The sequence below is a fragment of the Tursiops truncatus genome, chromosome 8 (assembly GCF_011762595.2).
Source record: "Tursiops truncatus isolate mTurTru1 chromosome 8, mTurTru1.mat.Y, whole genome shotgun sequence".
Classification (NCBI taxonomy): domain Eukaryota; kingdom Metazoa; phylum Chordata; class Mammalia; order Artiodactyla; family Delphinidae; genus Tursiops; species Tursiops truncatus.
This window is the reverse complement of record NC_047041.1, coordinates 98,131,595-98,150,022: the sequence shown is the minus strand read 5'-3', so window position 1 is coordinate 98,150,022 and position 18,428 is coordinate 98,131,595. Positions and strand designations below refer to the sequence as shown.

At 55.3% G+C, this 18,428-nt stretch overlaps 1 protein-coding gene across 13 annotated transcripts in view; it reads right to left on the bottom strand.

Annotated features, from left to right (window-relative positions):
• Positions 1-262: 262 nt before the first annotated feature.
• Positions 263-18,428, bottom strand: part of CD6 (CD6 molecule) — a 41,416-nt gene continuing 23,250 nt past the window's right edge. The window contains exons 2-13 of one of the 13 annotated variants that reach the window (XM_033860759.2): positions 13,181-13,249; positions 11,888-12,238; positions 10,931-11,242; positions 9,893-10,195; positions 8,690-8,755; positions 6,112-6,252; positions 5,641-5,739; positions 4,435-4,557; positions 2,685-2,756; positions 2,206-2,400; positions 1,810-1,914; positions 263-1,305 (exon numbers count right to left, since the gene is read on the bottom strand). In XM_033860759.2, coding sequence (XP_033716650.1) covers positions 1,241-1,305; positions 1,810-1,914; positions 2,206-2,400; positions 2,685-2,756; positions 4,435-4,557; positions 5,641-5,739; positions 6,112-6,252; positions 8,690-8,755; positions 9,893-10,195; positions 10,931-11,242; positions 11,888-12,238; positions 13,181-13,249 — 1,901 coding nt within the window. In that variant the 3' untranslated portion in view covers positions 263-1,240. Of the gene's footprint in view, positions 1,306-1,809; positions 1,915-2,205; positions 2,467-2,684; positions 2,757-4,434; positions 4,558-5,640; positions 5,740-6,111; positions 6,253-8,689; positions 8,756-9,892; positions 10,196-10,930; positions 11,243-11,887; positions 12,239-13,180; positions 13,250-18,428 lie in introns of all 13 variants that reach the window. The other 12 variants (XM_033860763.2, XM_033860757.2, XM_033860758.2 and 9 more) reach the window with 12 other exon arrangements.

Genomic DNA, 18,428 nt, shown 5'->3' with positions numbered 1-18,428 from the left:
ACAGGCATCTGTCCATCACCTCCAGGAGGGCAGGCCCTGTGCCTTCCTGTCGCTGCATCCCCAGCATGTTCCATGGTGCCGGGCCACAGTACTCAATACATTTCCAATTCACCCTGACGTTTGCACCTCGATGGATAGAGCTGCCTCCAACCCAACACACACACAGACACACACACACAGACACACACACACAGACACACACACACACACAGAGGCAGAGCCTGGGTTCTGTGAGTTCAAAGACTTGTCACTCCACCCCTGGTTTCATTCCGCAACTGGTTTAATCTCGGGATACTCAGAGCAAGACACCAGAAGCTGGCCCTGAGCCCTCAGGCCTCTCCCCGGAGGCTGCCTTGGACACGTTTACGGCTCTAGGAGTGACACTGATATTTATGTGTTCATCGGGGAGGATCCCATCCATCCAAGCAGACAGCTGGGGACTCGGGGCTTAGTGCAGCCTCTGGGCCCCTCCTGGAAGACATCTCTGTGCTTCTGCCCCACGGGGACGGAGCCCCACTCTGGGTCTCTGGCGGGGCTGGATGGGACCATCCTTGTAAATCTTTGGAAGCTCAGAATAAGGATTGCTGCCCGGGAATGGTCACTGCAGATCAGGGCTGTGTCTCTGGTGGGCTCCGAGGCTCTCTAGAGGCAGGGCTGGCCTCCGGCCCCGGGTGGTCGAGGCGGGGCAGCCATCCAGCTCCCTGTCCCATCCTGGGCTGTGCGCAGGAAGGCTGGACTCCCTGCTGGGTGCAGGTACCAACCTGAGCTTAGCCTGGGTCAGCTGGCGGCTCCCCCCAGCCAGCCCTAGCACCCACCTGTCAGACCAACAGCAGTCCAACGGCCCCTGCACATGGGGCCTCCCTGCCCCTCGCAGAGCTCCTCTGGGCCCTGAGCTGTCAGAGACTCAGGCAACCAAAGCCTCAGACACATGAGGGTCGGAAGGGGCCTCAGGAATCTCCCAGTTCAAACCTTCCACGCGGGCTGCCGAGCAGTGGCCTAGACTCTGCCGGTTCACCCCTGAGGCAGACAGCTCGGGCCCTTTCAGAGGCAGCACCTCTTCCTCGGGGCTGCTGTTTGGGGCTGGGGGAGGGCTGTGCTGGCAGGTCCTGTTGATGGATGGCGGCTGGGCCATACTAGGTGTGGAGGTTCCTTTCACGTCTCCAGGGGAGGACTCTCAGCTCCTGGGGCATGAGGGGGAGGGTGGGGGGAGGGCAGGGGGAGGAGCCGCGCCGGGCCCAGGCTAGGCTGCTCCAATGTCATCATAGTCTTCATTGGAGGAGGAGTCAGGCTGGGGAGTGAGGGACCCTGTGCGGTGGGAGACTCAGGTCAGTGGGAGGCCCAGTCATTGCGCCAGCTGAGCAGGGACAGAGCTGAGCAGGTCTGGGTCCACATTCCTCTCCCCCGGGATGCTGTGTGAGACCATCTTATAATCTTGTTCATGGCTACCTCCTTTGCTAGAATGTCAGTTCTGAAGGCAGAGCCTTGTCTGTGTAGTTCAGGGCTATAGTTCCTGAGTGCTGGGACCCCCTCTGCTGCCACCAGCTCCCCCAAGGGGCCATCTGGCTGCTTCTGCTTGAATGCCTCCACTAATGGGGAGCTCACTTCTTCTCAAGGCATTCTCTTTGAATCTTTCTCTGCCCCACCTACATCCATTTTCCCTACCTCCCTATATTCTTGTTTGCTTTAAAAAATCCCGTTACTTCTCTTTTTTTTCCCCCGTGGGCCAATGTATCCAGAGCTACCCCACTCATCCACCCTCCAGTCCCTCTCTGTGCCCCCTCCCAAAACCCCCTCCCTTGCCCCTGGCACCTGGACATCCAAACTGCTCAGCAGATGGGAGCTGGGGCGGCGGCTGGAAGTTCTGGTACCACTCTCCGGAGGAGGTGCTGGAGCTGTCATCAGCCGAAGGCCCTGCTGGAAACCCCCAGAGCCAGTCACCCTCTGCCAGGCTAGTTCGCAAAGTGCCAGAGCTGGGAGGCCCTCAAGACTCAGTAGAGTCAGGTCCTTAGCTTGACACCTGAGGAAATGAAGGCCCAGAGAGGGGAGGAGACTTGTCCAAGGTCACACAGCACGTGGCTGCCGAGCTGGGACTAGAGTCCTGAACTCAGACTGGCTCAGGGCTCCCAGGTTTACGCTTCCTCTGGCCAGGTCGGCTACAGGATGGGAGGCTGGAGCTGGCACACAACCCTCCTGGGCCCACCTTACCTGGAAAAGTTGCCTGGGAGCCAGCCAGCTCCAAGTTCAGGGGCTGCCCCAGCAGGGGCTTCCTCTCTGAAGAAAACACTTGAGAGTTCCACGGAGGCAGCCTGCTGCCAGGGCTATTACAGCACCCCTCCCCTGAAGATGTGCTGGAGCCGCCCTTGCTCCTTGGGTGGCGCTGAGGGCCCGTGGAGCGGGGGTCTGCAATGCAGTGTTCAGGGTTGGCAGGTGGGACCTGGGAGGCATGCACCTCTTCGAGTCCTGGGCCTGAAAGACAGAATCATGATAAAGAAGATGCAGTGCAGCAAGAGGGCTTTAAGTTAAACTTGAGAAAGAACTTACTGCCAATGGGAATCGTTAAAGTCAGGAAAGACCTGTTGAGGGAGGTGGCGCTGATGCATTTCAAGGCGAGTGACCTGCTAAGTCTGGAGGCAGGGCTGGCGTCCTAGTCACCCCCCTCCACGTCCCTCCCCAGCCTGACTCACCTTCCTCCAAGGGGGGCATCTGGAACCTGTTCTGCCGGACCTCTTCATCTGTGAAGCGGTGCCGCTGGGAATCTACAAGCAGAGATGGCGGTGAGGAAGGAGGTGGGTAGGCTCCACCCCCTTGTCTGGGGCGTCCGGAGCAGAGCTGGTGTTCTGTGGGATTCGGGAGGCTGAACAGGGCAGCAGGACAACCCTGACGGCTTAGTCTTTTTCATCAGATCCCCAGGCTCAAGTTCTAGTCCAGGCAGACCCCAAGCCTCAATCTGAAACCGGCCTGGGGACAGGCTGCTTCTGGACAGAAACCCTAGTGCCCTGCACCTCCCCAGCCCCAGCCGTCCCTCCTGCCACTTAAGGGAACACGGGGAGTGCTTCTGCTGGGGCAGCTCAGGGCAGCAAAAGGCCAGATGTTGCCCCTGAGGAGCCTTCCAGAGTGAAGCTGAGGGTCTGGTATCTTTGTATCCTGGGCTCTGCGGTACCTCTGTTTCAGAATCAGAGCGGTGCAGATTCATAGCATCTTAAGAACTTGAGTGTCTGGAATCTGGGAATCAGCTTTTTGAATGTGTTACTGCTGACTTTTAGTCTCAGTGTCACAGGATTTTGGACTCCCGGTCTTGCATCTTACATGCCTGGACTCAGAATCTCAGGTTCTAAGGACACTCATCTCTGTGGCTCCCAAATGCTGGACCACGGCCCCGCAGAGTGGAACCATCCACACTGCCCCCCAGAGGCCCTGGTTCAGCAGGTGGGGCCAAGATGGCTGCTGCCCCCAGTACCCATCCTACTGCCCCGCTCCCGGTACTAGGAGACCTCTGGGCTTTATCTGGACACAGCTGCCCAGGACAGAGGCTTCGTCTCCCCGCCTCTCTTGCAGCTGCTGGGTTTAAGTTCTGACGGGTGGAAAGTGTGTGGGAGCTGTGGGAGCATCCCTGGCGTCCTGCCATACAGGGTAGGGCACGCCTCACCTTCCCCCTTCCGGCAGCCTAGAATGCAGACACGGTGGTGAGCCACTCTGGACCATGTGGACCGGGCAACGTCTTAGCGACTGCAGAGTATCAAGAAAGGAGCCCGGGCCCCCTCCAACTTCTCCGGATGATGTCATTTGGAGTCTGTGTCACACACAGCCAAACTCTCATCCTAGCTTATAAAGGAGGTCCTGGGTGGGGCTCAGGAAGTTTCGATGAGCTCCCAAGGGATTTCACAATAGATGTGAGAGTCTCTGCTCTCGTCCGACCTCCCGGCCTCACGTGGGTCCTGCCTGAGCACTGGCTTTCCTCCTTCTATATCCCCAACAGGCAGAGAGCAGAGCTGGAGAAGCCGGATGAGAAGTGCGAGCTGGGCTCATGGTGGAGGTGGGCAAGGAGGTGAGATTGACGGGGCAGGATGGGACACAGAAGGGGTGAGAGCATGCGAGAAGCCATCTGAACTGGAGTGCCTCGCATCAGACACAGACGCAGCCACAGTTAGGTGACTGGCGAGGGACTGGTCTTGAGACCTGCCTGACCACAGACAAGCACGGGACAGAAGGTGGTCCAAGGGGAAATGACTAGAGATGTCTCCAGGGTCACAAAGCACTTTGAAAACTTCAGTGCGGGACCATTGAGCGTCAGTCCAGTGGTCACAGCGAGGGAGATGCCCCTCTCATCGTGCAGGGGTCACCAAGGGGGGAAACTAGCGCAGGCCCCCCGGCCAGCTGGGCCCTCTCCCTGGTGCGGGCCGGTGGGCCCTCGGGAGTCCGGGCGCGGGCACTCACTGTAGAAGGTGGTCAGGGCCACGGGAGGCTGGCTGCTGAAGTCATAGTGCTCATAGTCTGAGTCCGAGCTGGAGTTCGAGTCTTCAGGGGGCGGAGCCTGGACCTGGATGGGCAGCTTGGGAACTGGGGAGAGAACAGAGTGGGGAGCGTGGCAAGGCAGGGGGCAGAAAGCTGCAGAGAGAGGCGGCAGAGAGCGCGGACCGTGGGGGCCGGAGACAGAGGGGCAGGGAGTGCGCCAGGCAGCCCATCTCGTACAAGACCGTCGGGCCTGGGTTTTCCAAGCTCCCCCGCGTCCATTTCAAACACGGGGAACTAAATAACATTTCTTTACTTAACAAACACATAGTAGTCCCTGCAGGCCAGGCACTATTCCAACATTTATAAATATTATCTCAGTTAATGCTCATAAGAACTCCGTGAGGTAGCGAGGTTAGCGTCCCCATTTTATAGCTGGGGAAACTGAGGCACAGAGACATTCTCACATTGCCTAGAGAAGCAGGCCTCGTGGCTCTTAACCTCTAGACCATAATATTCAGTGAGTGGCTGCTCTGTGCCTACTCTCGTGCTAGGTCTGTGTTCATACTCTCTTCTCAAATATCTGGATATCCTGTGTGCAAAGAATCTTTATAACATATGGCTGTGTTTTGTATTGGTTTTTGTGTCCCTGAACTCTTTCAAATAAAGGCGATTTAATATATTCATAATGCAGTGTGATTAAACTCAAGCTTCTTCACAAGACTCTCAAGAGGTAATGCATTGATGTATCATTAAAGATGGGTGACTGATCCCATTTTTTTTGACTCGGAAAATATGAAATAAGATTATGTTCCAGGAAGATCTTGATGGGGCGTTGCAGGGAGGCTGATTGGGCAGACCACTGGAAGAGGCAATGGTGTTACAAACCTACTGGCCAATTAGCAAAACAGAGCTTTCCTTTGAGAACCAAGGTCCAAAATGCCCTGGGCCTGTTTTGGTCCAGGATTCAAAAGCTTCGAGTTCTAGAATGAGTGCACTGGAAAGTCATCAGCCTATCAAGGCCCAGACTGAGGCTGGACCTGCTCAAGGTCCCACAGCCACTCGTGGGCCGGCCCAGGTCTCATCTCCAGCTGGGGCACTGCTTTGACCTAAGCAGTACTGACCCTCCGGAAAATATCCCCTTCTTGTCCTCCCCCGCCCTCCTCACCCCCAGGGTGGGTGACATCCTACTTTCTTCTTTGGCGATGGTGATGGGAACCTCTTGATAGCTTGTGGTCCCCGCTGGGGTGGTGGTGGGTAGGTGCTGGTGGTTCACCATAGCGGGGAGGGCTGAGGAAGGGGAGGCAGAGATCCTGCAAGTCATTTTTTGCACCTTCCAGTCTTCCTGGCTCTGCTCTCATGGGGACACCTCCCTCCTCACCTTCCCCATCCCCAAACACCCTCACACACACACACACACACACGCACACACACACACACACACACAATCTGGTCCTCCTGTGGACAACTTCTGGGGGGCATGCTGGGAAAATCCTTCCCATCAGGAGGTGCTTCTTGGGGCCAGGGCTGGGTGGCCATTGCCAGATCACTGCCATTCCTGCTGAGGTTCCCCATGGCTCATGTCCCCCTGGGAGGACTGTCTCAGTTCTGCTTCTTTTCATCCCTGGGCCTTTCCCATGGCTCCTGGGACTCTGCACCTACCGTATTTTCCTTTAATTCTCAAGAGGATGATGGCTATGAAACTGAGTGAGACAAGAAGGAGAATTCCCAGAACGATGCAAGGGATGAGAAGCATTAGCTCTCGAGATTCCCAGTCCTTCATTTTCACCGTCACAGAAGATTCTGGAAGCAAGAACCCCAAATCAGGGAGAAAAAGGAAGGGACATGGACTTCTCCTTGCCATTCTCACCTCTCCTTCTTCTCTGCATCCGACCTACTTCCCTTTTGGACGTATACTCCTCTTCCCTTCTTTTTTTTTTGAATTTTCCCAACTGCTTTTAGGTGCCTGGTATATAGTAGATGCCTGAGAAATGCATATTGAATGAATAACTGGCTGAATGAAACTTTCTCCTGGCCACGAAGCCAGGAGATCTGTCTCTGCTCAACAATTATTGAGCACCCACTGTGTGCCAGGCACTAGACCTGGGGAGACAAATATGACGGCAGTGTCACGGGCCTTGAGGGTCTCTGTCTAGTGGGAAGTTTGACAAGCCGACTCAATCCAATTCAGCAAGTTTCCTGCTGTGATGAAGGTATAGACAGCCGTGCAGCCCTCCAAGGGGCACCTGATTCTCTACAGGGGAGACCAAGGCTGGATCCCCAGAGAAGGTGGCTCTGAGCATCTGCTGGCAGGGAACAGACCATCAGGAGAGCGAGATCTCCTTTCCTTGCCCCAGATGTGTCCTTCTTACCAGACATGCGCCCTGAGGGCGGGGGTGGGGGGGTGGGCATGATTCCAGACCTCCCAGCTCTGCAGCCCCTGGTGTGACTTCTTGCTTTCCCCTCCCTCCTGGCCTCACCCCTGCTGAAAAGAGCCCAAAGCAGAGAATGGATGGAAGCTGCAATGAGGCCCTAACCTTCATCATCCCAGAGACACGAACTATCTCCTGCTCAGAAAGCCTGGGGTGCACAGGCCACAGAGCTGGAGGAAGGGTAGCGACAGTAACGCGGGAGGCTGGTGGCAGCGTCTGCTCCCCCTGGGAGATTACCCCCACCTCCACCCCGTCCTCATTTTCTCCCCTCTCCCTTTCTGTTTGCAAACGGGGCAGACTGGGCTGGGGTAGGGACTGGATTTAGCATCAGCAAGCAGGTGCAAGGGAGAGACTGGACTGTGGGGGGCTGTGGGGAGACCCGTGAATGTGGGCCCCATTCCCAGTGTGCTCCCAGTGTGCTCCCTGGAGACCGGCTCTCCATAACAGCTCTGCTCTTCTGAGGGCGACGTGGCTCCCCGCCCCGAACTCAGCAATTGAGAGTGTGCGAGGGTGTGTGGGTCCTGGCAGGAGCTCGCCCTCCAGCCTGCACAGTCCCCAGCATTTCATACCCTCTCCGTGCCCTCAGCCATTGCCAGGTTCCCTGGCAGGACTTGGTGCCCCTCTGTCCCCTCCCCAAGCCACCCACCCACCTCTGGAGAGGGTCTGAGAGAGGGAGCCAGGAGCCAGGGGAAGGGGTAAGCCTGTGGATCTGGGCCAGCCCCTGTGGTTATCTCGGAGCTGCCACGGGGCTCCCTGCCTGGACTAAATAATCAATAAATAAGAATAACTGAGGCCCAGACAGTGCTTACTATGTACTAAGCCCTGTTGTAAGTACTTTCTAAAAATTAATTTACTGGAGACTCACAACAATGCTAGGAGAGAAGTACTAGGATTATCATCCTTGTGTTTTGTTTTGTTTTGTTTTTTTTGTGGTACGCGGGCCTCTCACCGTGGTGGCCCCTCCCGTTGCGGAGCACAGGCTCCGGACGCGCAGGCTCAGCGGCCACGGCTCACAGGCCCAGCCGCTCCGCGGCATGTGGGATCCTCCCGGACCGGGGCACGAACCCATGTCCCCTGCATCGGCAGGCGGACTCTCAACCACTGCGCCACCAGGGAAGCCCCTATCATCCTCGTTTTATAGTCAAGGGATCTGAGGCTCAGAGAGGTTAAGAATTGCCCAACATTATACAGCTAGCAAGAGGCACAGCTGGGGGCTGGGCCCCAGGAGTTGGCTACACACAAGTGGAGGACAGACCAAGTGTGGATTCAGAGTTCACAGCCTTGCAGGCAAATTCTAGCCGACACTGCTGGCCATCACCTCACCCTCTGAGCCCAAGCTTCTTCCTCTATGTAAGGGTTGTGAGAAGACCTCCCCCAGGGGGCTGCTGGGAAGATTAAAGGGTTGGGAAATAATGACTGTAAAGCAGTGGCCGGTGCCCAGAACATTATAAACACACTGCCTGTTGCCCTCGGCGTCCCCAACACCCCAGCTGGTGTCAGATCAGCTCCAGTTCTCTACAGCTCTATCCTCTGCCCTACAGGAGCTCACAGAGAGTGGGAAGAGGACTCCTGTCCAAGAAATATCAGGATTCAGGGAGCTGTGGAGCTGACATGATAGAGGCAGGCGAGGTGAAAGGAGCACGAAGCAGCCAGAGAGCCCCGGGGATGGTGGGGGGAGTCAAGTTCACTGTCTGGAGGTAGCGGATGGGGGACAAACCGTCAGAACCCTCCTGCAGACACACACACACACACACACACACACGTGCACACCTGAGCCTCTGCGAAACTGCATCCCCAGGGACACTCACCCACAGTGACCGGCTGACCAGTTGCAGGGATTTCAGAAGTGGACAGATTGAGCAGGCTCCGGGCACCTGTCAGAAAGCACTGTTCATTCACTCAGCACACGTGCCCGAGCACCTACCGTGGCCAGGCCTTGTGCTAGAAACTGGACAAGACAGACAAGTGGCCTGCAACTGGGGGTGTGTTCCCACCGGGGCCCATGGCGGAGTCTTTCCCACACCCCACCATAAGGAGGATCTCATGGATTTAATGCTAGGAAGGTATTTTGGTTTAAATAAAGGGCTAATGAAAGAATTAGCCCTTCCTTCTGCGTAATCTGCTATAGAACACAAGTATTTCCCTTTTCCATCTAGTATTAGATTTGGTCTGCACACCTGCCTCAGGAAGTGGGAATCTGACAGTCTTGTCATTATCATAACCATCTGACTGGTAAGGGGTGGAGCTTACAACGTCCCTTGGTGGATATTATCTGACTTCCCGGCTCCCCTGTGACATGCCTGGTGTCAGCATCCACATATTCACAAGACGAAGCCTCCCAGCTGGTGACTGGCAGAGCTGGAATTCATAGCCTGGTGTCTGAACTCCATAGAGATGCTAACGCTGTGTTTGTTTAACGCTCTTGCTTTTTCACATGTTAACACCTCAGAAATCGGGGTGATGACATCTATCGTTACAGCTGATGGTACGTCAAGAGTTTATTTTGGCAGCATTTCTGGTACATAAAATACTAACAGTGTGACTCGTCATCAATGCCATCTTAGACTTCGTGAAACCCAATTCACAGAGCAGGTGGGAGGCTCTGCTGAAATATATACTGAGTGCCCGGCAATGCCTGGCACCTGGTTAGGGCTCCAGACACTGTGGCTGATATTATTAGTGTCTCCTAATGCTATTTTTATGATGATCACCAGCCCTGGGATGGCACATTGGTTTTATCTCCTGAGCCGGCTCCAGTCAAGAGGGAGCACTGCTTCGCGTATAATAACGCCTCAATAAAGATTGGATTCATGATTCTAGGACTGAGGAAAAGATTGCCCTGATTCATCAGTAATGTCTGCCTGGGCATGGTAAGGGCAGTGGTCCCTCTTAGGCCAGTATTTGCCGTTCCTGATCTAGCGCAAGCTGTATTCCTTGGGCTATAAATCCAGATGCAATTCCTAGTCCAAATCTGGGGGTGGGGGGAGTGGGGTGGGTGGGAGGAGGGGTACCTGAGCAGAGGACCCTGGCTGCCTGTGATTGTCTGCAGAGGTTGGAGTTATTGAACCGCCAGAAGCACTCGGAGAGCGTGGGCTCCCCTCCCTCGCATGAGTAATACATCTTGCCCGACAGGGAGTGCGGCAGCCCCTTGGGCACCCGGGCCAGAGTCCCACAGCCCAAGTCCCGGCAGAGCACGTTGGCCTCTGGTTCGTACCACGTACTGTCACACACTGTGTTCCAGACCCCTCGGAAGTACACCTCCACCTGGCCCTCGCAGGGGTCAGCGCCCCCGGTCAGGCGCCAGGACTGGTGCTCTGCAGGGGGTGGGGGGATCAGAGTCAGGTCAGGATCCTTTGGGCAGAAACCCTCGCCAGCCCCGACCCACAAATGCAAACTCCCCAGAGCCAATCGGTCTCCAGATCTTGTGTGCTCTCCCTCCTGCCTCTGCATCCCTCCTCTCATCTGCCCCACCTGCTCCAGCTGGCCCTGCTGCTGTCTACATCCTGGCTGCTCAAATGTGGTCCTTGGACCGGGAGCTTCCGTATCACCTGGGATCTTGTTAGAAATGCAGAATTTCAAGCCCTGCCTCAGACCTACTGAATCAGAATGTACATTGGACGAGACCTGCCTCCCTCCCCATTCTTGGGCACATTAAGAGAAGCGCTGGCTGGACCAGAACTTCCTGTCCTCATCTGGGCTCCAACAGCCTCCACAGGGCCTCCCAGCCTCCATCTCCTCTTGCTGTTCTGAACCAGGTGACCAACTCCCACTCAGAAAAAGCCTCACTTCTAATGTCACCTACTCCAGGAGGTGGGCAGGCTTAGCCCCCCAGCTCTGGATTGCCTGCTGTCTCTTAACTCCACCTGGCTTCCTTTCGTAAGGCATTTGCCACTCTCTCTCCTGGATTATGTCTGTCTGGGTCTCATCTTCCCTCTTGGGCTATGACCTCCCATGGGCAGGGACCATCTGTCCAGCACTAACTACAGTCCTGGCGCCCAGCAGGCCTGCAGTAAGTGTTGGATAACCGTGGCGCAGCATCGCCCACTGACCTGAGCACACCACGCCGGCGTCCTCCTTGTGGCCACAGTAGCCATTTCCCGGCAGCCCCAGGCAGTCCCACAGGTAGGTCTCCGACCCGGAACAGTTCACTTGGTCCCGGTGGATGCGTCCTTGGCCAGGCGCAAAGTGCAAGCCGGGCAGGGCCTGGACCGCCCAGCCACAGCTCAGTTGCCGGCACACCACGTGGGCATCGTCCAGGTCCCACGTGTCGTCACACACCGAACCCCACTGTCCGTGCTCCAGCATCTCCACGCGGCCCTCGCACGGGCTGCCACCACCCACCAATTTCAAATCGAGGTTTTCTGGGGATAGGAGGAGAAGGGGTTTGTGGATGTGAGGAAGGGGCGAAAGGAAGGGAAGTCGGGGGGAGGGTTGTTGGGCAGGAGAGCTGTGCCTGGGGCTGTGGACCCAGTGAGAGAAAGAGGGGCGGGTAACCCAGTGGGCAAGACTGGGGAACACGGCCTGTCTGGGCTGGGGACCTGGGGTGAGGCGGAGGTGGGGAACTGGTCAAGGCTGGGGACCCAGGGGCGGTGCTGGATACCTAGTGGGAGGGGCTGGGAGCCTTTTGGGAGGGGCTAGTAACCTGGTGGGCGGTGCTGAGGAATAGGCTCAGGGCTGCGGGCGGGGTAGGCTGAGCGGCAGACCAGTGGGTGGGGCAAGAGACCGGGTGGGCGGAGCCTGAAGAGCAGGTCTCGGGGCTGGGGAGCGGCAGCGCTAAGAGATCCTGGGAACCTGGCATATTTCTGTACCAGGGGGTAGAGGCGCTGCAGCCCTCCGGTGAGGGAACCAATTGTATTCGCGTCGGTGGTGGGTCTGGGTAGAAGTCCGGAGGGCGAGACTTGGGTCCAGTGGCCGGGGCTGGGGACAGGATGCGGGGCAGTGGCCGAAGGACGGGGAGGTAGGACAGGGAGGAGGCCGGCGGCGGGAGCGGGTTGGTCCGCTCGTACCTGCACAGGTGACCTGGACCGGCCTCTCGTCGCTGCTGCACGCGTGCTCCACCACCTTGCAGAGCTGCCATTCGGGGCCGCTGCACTGGACGGTGGGCGCTAGGGCCCACGTGGTATTCGGGGCCCAGCTGGCGTTTCCCGCGGCTGCACCAGTCGGCAGCGCCGGGGTCGGCGGGACGGGCTGTTCCAGCGGCTCCGCCCGGCCGCAGCCCAGCGAGCGGCACACAGCCTCGGAGGCGCGGAGGTCCCAGAGTGCCCCGCACGCGGGCTCCCAGGACTGCCGGAACCAGACCTCCGCCGTCCCGTTGCAGCGGCTGCTCCCATTCATCAGGCGGACCTGGAGTCGCTCCCCTGGAAGGGCCAGACCCTAGCTGAGCCTCGGCTGATTCGGATTCTGCCGACCTCAGGGATGCAGGTGGAGGCGGACAGCTGCCAAGGGTCCCACCACTGATCTGCTGCGTGACCTTGGACCATACCCTACCCGCCCTGAGCCTCAGCCTTCCAGTCTGCAAAATGGGGCTGGGCTGCCTCATCGCCTGACCCTTTGGTCCTCCTTAGAGACAGGAGAAGGTAGGGCCGAAGGTGACTGGAGGTTAGGATGGGTTAGCCCTGGGGTGTCCAGTCCCCACAGACCCTTCTTTCTTGCCTCTGTCTCCAGAGTCACCCTTGTGTGAAAGGAGGGCAGGGTTCTGGGTTGAGAGGCCCTCTCCGCCGCTACTGTGGGTGCCATGCTGCCCCTCCCAGGCCCCTCCGCTATTCTGAGGGTACAACCATGGAGACTGCCATTGTGACACCGGAACCTTGGAGGATGGACATGGGGTTGGTGATGGGGTTGAAGGTGGGCGGCCTCAGTGGATGGTGGTCCCCCCTTCCCCAAAGCCCCTCCTGGGGGAATCACCTCCTGTTTTTGCCCAGGATTGCACACAACTTTGCACAGAGTAGGTCCTTAAATATCTGTTGAGTTAATTGAGGACCCATCTGATGGAGCCCCACCACTCCTACCAAGTGTCCTTTAGCTTGTTCTCAACAAATCCCCTTTAAATGCCCGCTGAATACCTTGCCCACATGTGCATGACCTTTCATCAGTGGCCTCCCAAAGATGGCAGCTCTAAGATCTCAAAGTGAATCTAGTGGTGGAGCTTCAGGCATTGGGTCAGGGAGGAGAAGTGTTGTCTGAAGTCAGGGAGCCTCCCTGGTACCATAAAAACCCATTTCCCTTTCCCATCACCCCCCACAGACCACCTACTTGGTCTCAGAAAGCTGACTGTGAGTCCCACAAGATTGTTTCCTCACCTGGCTGCAAGAGCTGGCTCTCTTCACTGGTGGTGTTGGGCTGGCGAGATGGGGCTGGACTTGGGTGACCTGAAATTAACCAGCAACAGCCGTGAGTGAGCTCAGGCCTGGAGGGCACACAGGTGCCTTGAAGGGTAGGGGGCACTTTCTGGATCCTTCTGTGGCTACATGGGGCCTCTGGTAGGACAGGGTCCTCGACCTTGGGTGCACTTACCTCCTTCCGGGGTAGGGAAATTCTCAAGCTTTGGAGTTGCAGCATCCTGCACTTCATCTACTAATCGTGCACGCACCCTCAGAAATCAGAGGAGAGCAGAGAGGAACAGCTGTGGCTTTGGGGCCAGACCCACTTACTGGCTGAGTGACCGTGGAGGGGTTACTAACTGCTCTCGGCCAGAGTCCCAGTTAGTTGGCAATAACACTTACAAAAGTTTAGCGAGTCTAAAAGGAGGCAATACCTGTAAAACACTTCACATACAGAAGAAGTTAAAAAATGGGAGTTATTATCAGGAAAAACATTTTCGGTTTGGAAAATTTGTCTGAGCAATTCACACCAGACTTTAGGGTAATTGGAGCGTCCTGAGCTGGGAACCATTGGACTATGAAGTACTTTCAGACACTAAGAAGCTAACATTTGCTGAGGACCGATTATACGCCAAGGTCTTTGCATATGTTATTCCATTTTCCTTCAACAACACAGTGAGGTAGGTATTAGCATCCACTTTTTAGAAATTAGGAAAGGGAGGCCCAGAGAATAGAAATCAATTGACTGTGCCGGATTGTGTCCATTTGTCCCTCCAGAGCCTCTGTCCACTTTGCCCTGGGAGGCTGACCTGTTTCAACTAAATCAGCATCATCTTCCAGGGCACTTGGGCTCAGCCAATGGGGAGTCCCAGCAGAGAGAGGAGGGAAGGAAGAGAGTGAAGTCGTGGTGTTTATCCTACTGGTTCCCTCCCGGTGGGATCCCTTGGGCAGGTTGTGTCCCTCATCTGAAGGTCATTGGTCCTCTCCACGGGGTCACTTCTCCTTGACTTTCTCCTTCCGGGTCTCAATGACCACTCTGTGGTCTTGTCTGCTCAGGGTGATGGCAGCTCAGCTGCTCCGAGCTCCTGGTTACTACATTAGCCTTTCTAAATAGTCCTTTTCTAACTGAGACCCCTTCAAACTCCTATTTTGAGCGTGCCACCTGTTTCCTGTTGGGACCCTGGCTGCTACATGGCCTGAAGCCACCCAGCTAGCAAGTGCCCAGCTAGCAAGCTAGCAGGCCAGGATTTGAACTGTCTCCAAGGAACTGGATCCATGCCGGGCAGGGATATTTCGGTTGGCAGAAACATGAAAGGAGGGATGTGGCTAGGACTGTAGTGCTCATAAAGGAGCTCCGCTACACTTCTGGGTTCTCCTGCCCTTAGGTTGGAGCCATTGATGTCTAGGCAGAGGGACGTGTACCCACTGCTGGACCAAGGTAGGTAAGAGGCAGTGAGCCTCTTCCATCTCTTCCTGCTCTGTTGTGGCCAAATTAGAAGCCCTGGGCTCCCAATGCAAAGACGAGGTAGAGGGGGACATTGACCCACCTTGAGTTTTGTGCAAGAAGTGAGCCTTTCTAGTGTTAAGCCTTGAAGATTTTGAGATGTACTTATTATCACAGCCTAGCCTGACCTGGCCTGAGTGCTGCAGGGGCTGAAGATTCAGGCATGACTGCTATACATTCCCAGCCTCACCTGAGAATATTCCATGGACTCACACCTAGATGAGCGTACACACACACACACACACACACACACACACACACACACACACACACACACCTGCAGACACAGCTCTCCTACAAGCATCCAACTGGGCTACTCCATCACTCAGACAGAAGTAATCAAGCCTTTAATTGCCTGTCCTCACCAACTCCCTGGTTGGCTGCCCAGCCTGACCCCCTGAATGGGAAATGACTCAGAATTCAGAGCACAAACTCTGCAGCTAATGTCATAGAGGATTCAAATGCTCCCAAGTCAGGATTTCAGAGTCCCGGTTCCCCCAGCAATGGTCCCGGTGCTGCTGTGCAGTTGTTATTATTTCTGCATGTGCTGGGGTGGGGAGGGGAATGGAGGGACTGGGATGCTGGCTGTGGTGCGTGCGTGTGTGATTGTGGGGGGTGTGTGTGTATGTGGTTGTGAGAGTGTGTATGTGTATGTCTCTGCGTGTATATGTGAGTGTGTGTGTTGTTGTGACTGCCTGTGTGTCAGTGGGGGGTCTCTACATGCCTCTGTATACCTATCTGTGGTCTGAGCAACTATTTCTCATGCATAAAGGCACACATGTTTTCTGCTAGATCAGAAAACCCTGGAGGGCAGGGCCAAAGGCCGGGTCAGCCCCATACCCCCAGAGTGCCCAACACAGTGTTTGCTGATTGACTGAATGAATGAAAGAGTGAGCAGGGGCCGCCAGCTCCAAGGACAGCCATTGCCGAGGCAGTTCATTGATACCAGATATACTCAAGGGTTTATTTCCTGTGTCACAGGCACTTCCTGTCCCCTATCCCAACAAGGGAGACTGGCTTTTGTGTTTTGACTTCTGTGCGCAGGAACAGAAGTTACCTCTCAGCCTCCTTCCATCCGGGCCTGGGTTCACAGAGAACCCGGCGCAGGATCTGCCCTTCCCAGACCTTGTTACTGCCTTTGCCCGGCCCTGTGCTTCAGACTTTTCTATAAATTTAATTCTCATGTTTGCTGCAACAAAGTTATTTGAAAAGGAGCCTTTACCCTATCCTGTGAATTTGCTTTACAACGCAAAGATGCCCGAACGTAAAAGTATACATTACAGTTTTCTGAACAGCAAACAATTGGAAAGAGTGAATGCCCATCTGCTGGGAAAGTTGCAGAATAAATATGGTCTATTTACAGCATGGCATCTTATGCAGCCTTTATGAAGAATGAAATAGGCTTATACCAGTTGGAGGGATTTCCACGCTCTGTTGAGTAAGGAAGCAAGATACAAAGAAGAAAAAATAATATGATACAACTTTTGCAAAACAATGGCCAAAAAACCACACTTACGAACTGGTATCACTATGTGAACATGGAGGAAATTATGGAAGAACACAGACCAAGTTATGAAAATGGGTAAATTAGAAAGGCGGGTGGGAATTCCCTGGCAGTCCAGTGGTTAGGACTTTGTGCTTTCAGTGCCAAGGGGGCGGGTTCAATCCCTGGTCGGGGAACAAATATCCTGCAAGCCAAAAAAAGGCAACACCCCCCCAAAAAAGGAGGGCTTCAAGGGAAGGACAGAGCAGGGCCAGCTCCGTGGCCGTGTGACCTGCACTGAAGTGTCCTGGACTTGGTTTAATGCTCTGCCGTCTCCATCTTGAAATTCTTAATAATTTTGGAACAAAGGGTCCTGAATTTTCATACTGCACTGGGCCCTGCAAATTATGTTGCTGGTCCTGGGGGTGAGTCATGTCACTGGGAGAAGAGAGGCGGGAGAGAGAGAAGAAACAAGTGGTGAAAGGGAGAGATGAAAGGCTGTACTAAGAAAAATCACATATACAGATGATTATACATAATTTTATATAGATTCCATCTATATAAGATTAGGTACAGAGGTAGATATGCAGAAAAACTAGAAAGATAACAAGATAAATGGGCTTTTTGTATTGCTTGCCTAAAATACAAGGGAATTGTAAAAATAAGTATACTAGAAATAAAGCCAAGTTAGAAATGTTGAAAGACATGTCATCATCAAATAGAGACTCTCTGAGGAGATCAGATGATCTCTGAGGATGACAGAGCATTGAAAATAAAATAATTAAATACCTTTTTTTTTGCGGCATGCGGGCCTCTCACTGCTGTGGCCTCTCTTGTTGCGGAGCACAAGCTCCGGACGCGCAGGCCCAGCAGCCATGGCTCACGGGCCCAGCCGCTCCGCGGCATGTGGGATCTTCCCGGACTGGGGCACGAACCCGCGTCCCCTGCATCGGCAGGCGGACTGTCAACCACTGCGCCACCAGGGAAGCCCTAAATACCTTTTTTACCACTTTGTTCAGTGTTATTTAATGCTCAGTTCATTTACCACTTGAAATTCTCCTGTGTGCCCAGAAAACCATCTTGGGTTGAGCCTCACATTCTGGAAAGTTATGGACCAAGAGGGATAAGGGAGGGAGGGGAGGTTGCTGACTGGGAGGCGAAAGAAGTTGGGAGAGCTACCCAGCACCCCCAAGGAAGGTGGCAGCTTTTTTAGGCTGGTCCCAAGCAGAGTGGGGCAGGATGTTGGCTAGGGCAGCAAGAGGAAGATGCCAGGGGAGGATGAAGTGAAGGAGACCAGAGCATGGGGAAAATGAAAGCACTGCAGAGCCACCTTGCCAGGAACCGGAAAAAATGGGCCACTTGTCCCCTTCCTGGGTCACCCAGGCCCATGGGATTTCCCCGTAGCTTTTGGAAGGTGAGAGACACAGGGAGGGAGGAGGCACAGACAGTGAAGGAAAGGGGGCTGTTCTCCCAGCCAAGGCCCCAGCTGGCCAGCCCAGTGTCAGAGCAAGGCTGACACAGAGAGTTTCAGGTCCCTGTAGGGGCTGTGGAATGCCGGCCTGGCCACACACCCATATGGGGGTGAGATAAACAGCAGCTACCGCTGAGGGCACCCTCGGCCCTGGCTCCATCAGATGTGCCGAGGAGCACGTAGGCGCATAGTAAATGCTCACCCAGTGGACGATGGATGCAGAGATGCTGTACAGAGGGGAAGGCACGGTGGAGCAGGGCTACAGAACTACGGGGGGAGGAACCCACAACAAGAGCCAGTGAGGGGAGCGGGGCAGGCAGCATTGGCCAGAAGCTCACCTTTCTCTCCTTAATATCAGTGCAAAGTGTTTGTGAGCACGTGTGTCAACAGCCTTAAAAACAAAAAGGAGGGCTTCTCTGGTGGCGCAGTGGTTGAGAGTCCGCCTGCCGATGCAGGGAACACAGGTTCGTGCCCCGGTCCGGGAAGATCCCACATGCCGCGGAGCGGCTGGGCCCGTGAGCCATGGCCGCTGAGCCTGCGCGTCCGGAGCCTGTGCTCCACAACGGGAGAGGCCACAACAGTGAGAGGCCCGCGTACCGCGAAAAAAAAAAAAAAAAAGGAACAAACCAGCCCCTTTTGATCCAGTAATCCCACTTCTGGGAACCCATCCTAAAGAAACGATCCAGAATACCACTACACAGCGGTTAGTGTCCACGCATCGGAATTGGAAAGTTCTCGATTCTTTTTGCTAGCCGAACCCCTTTCTAAC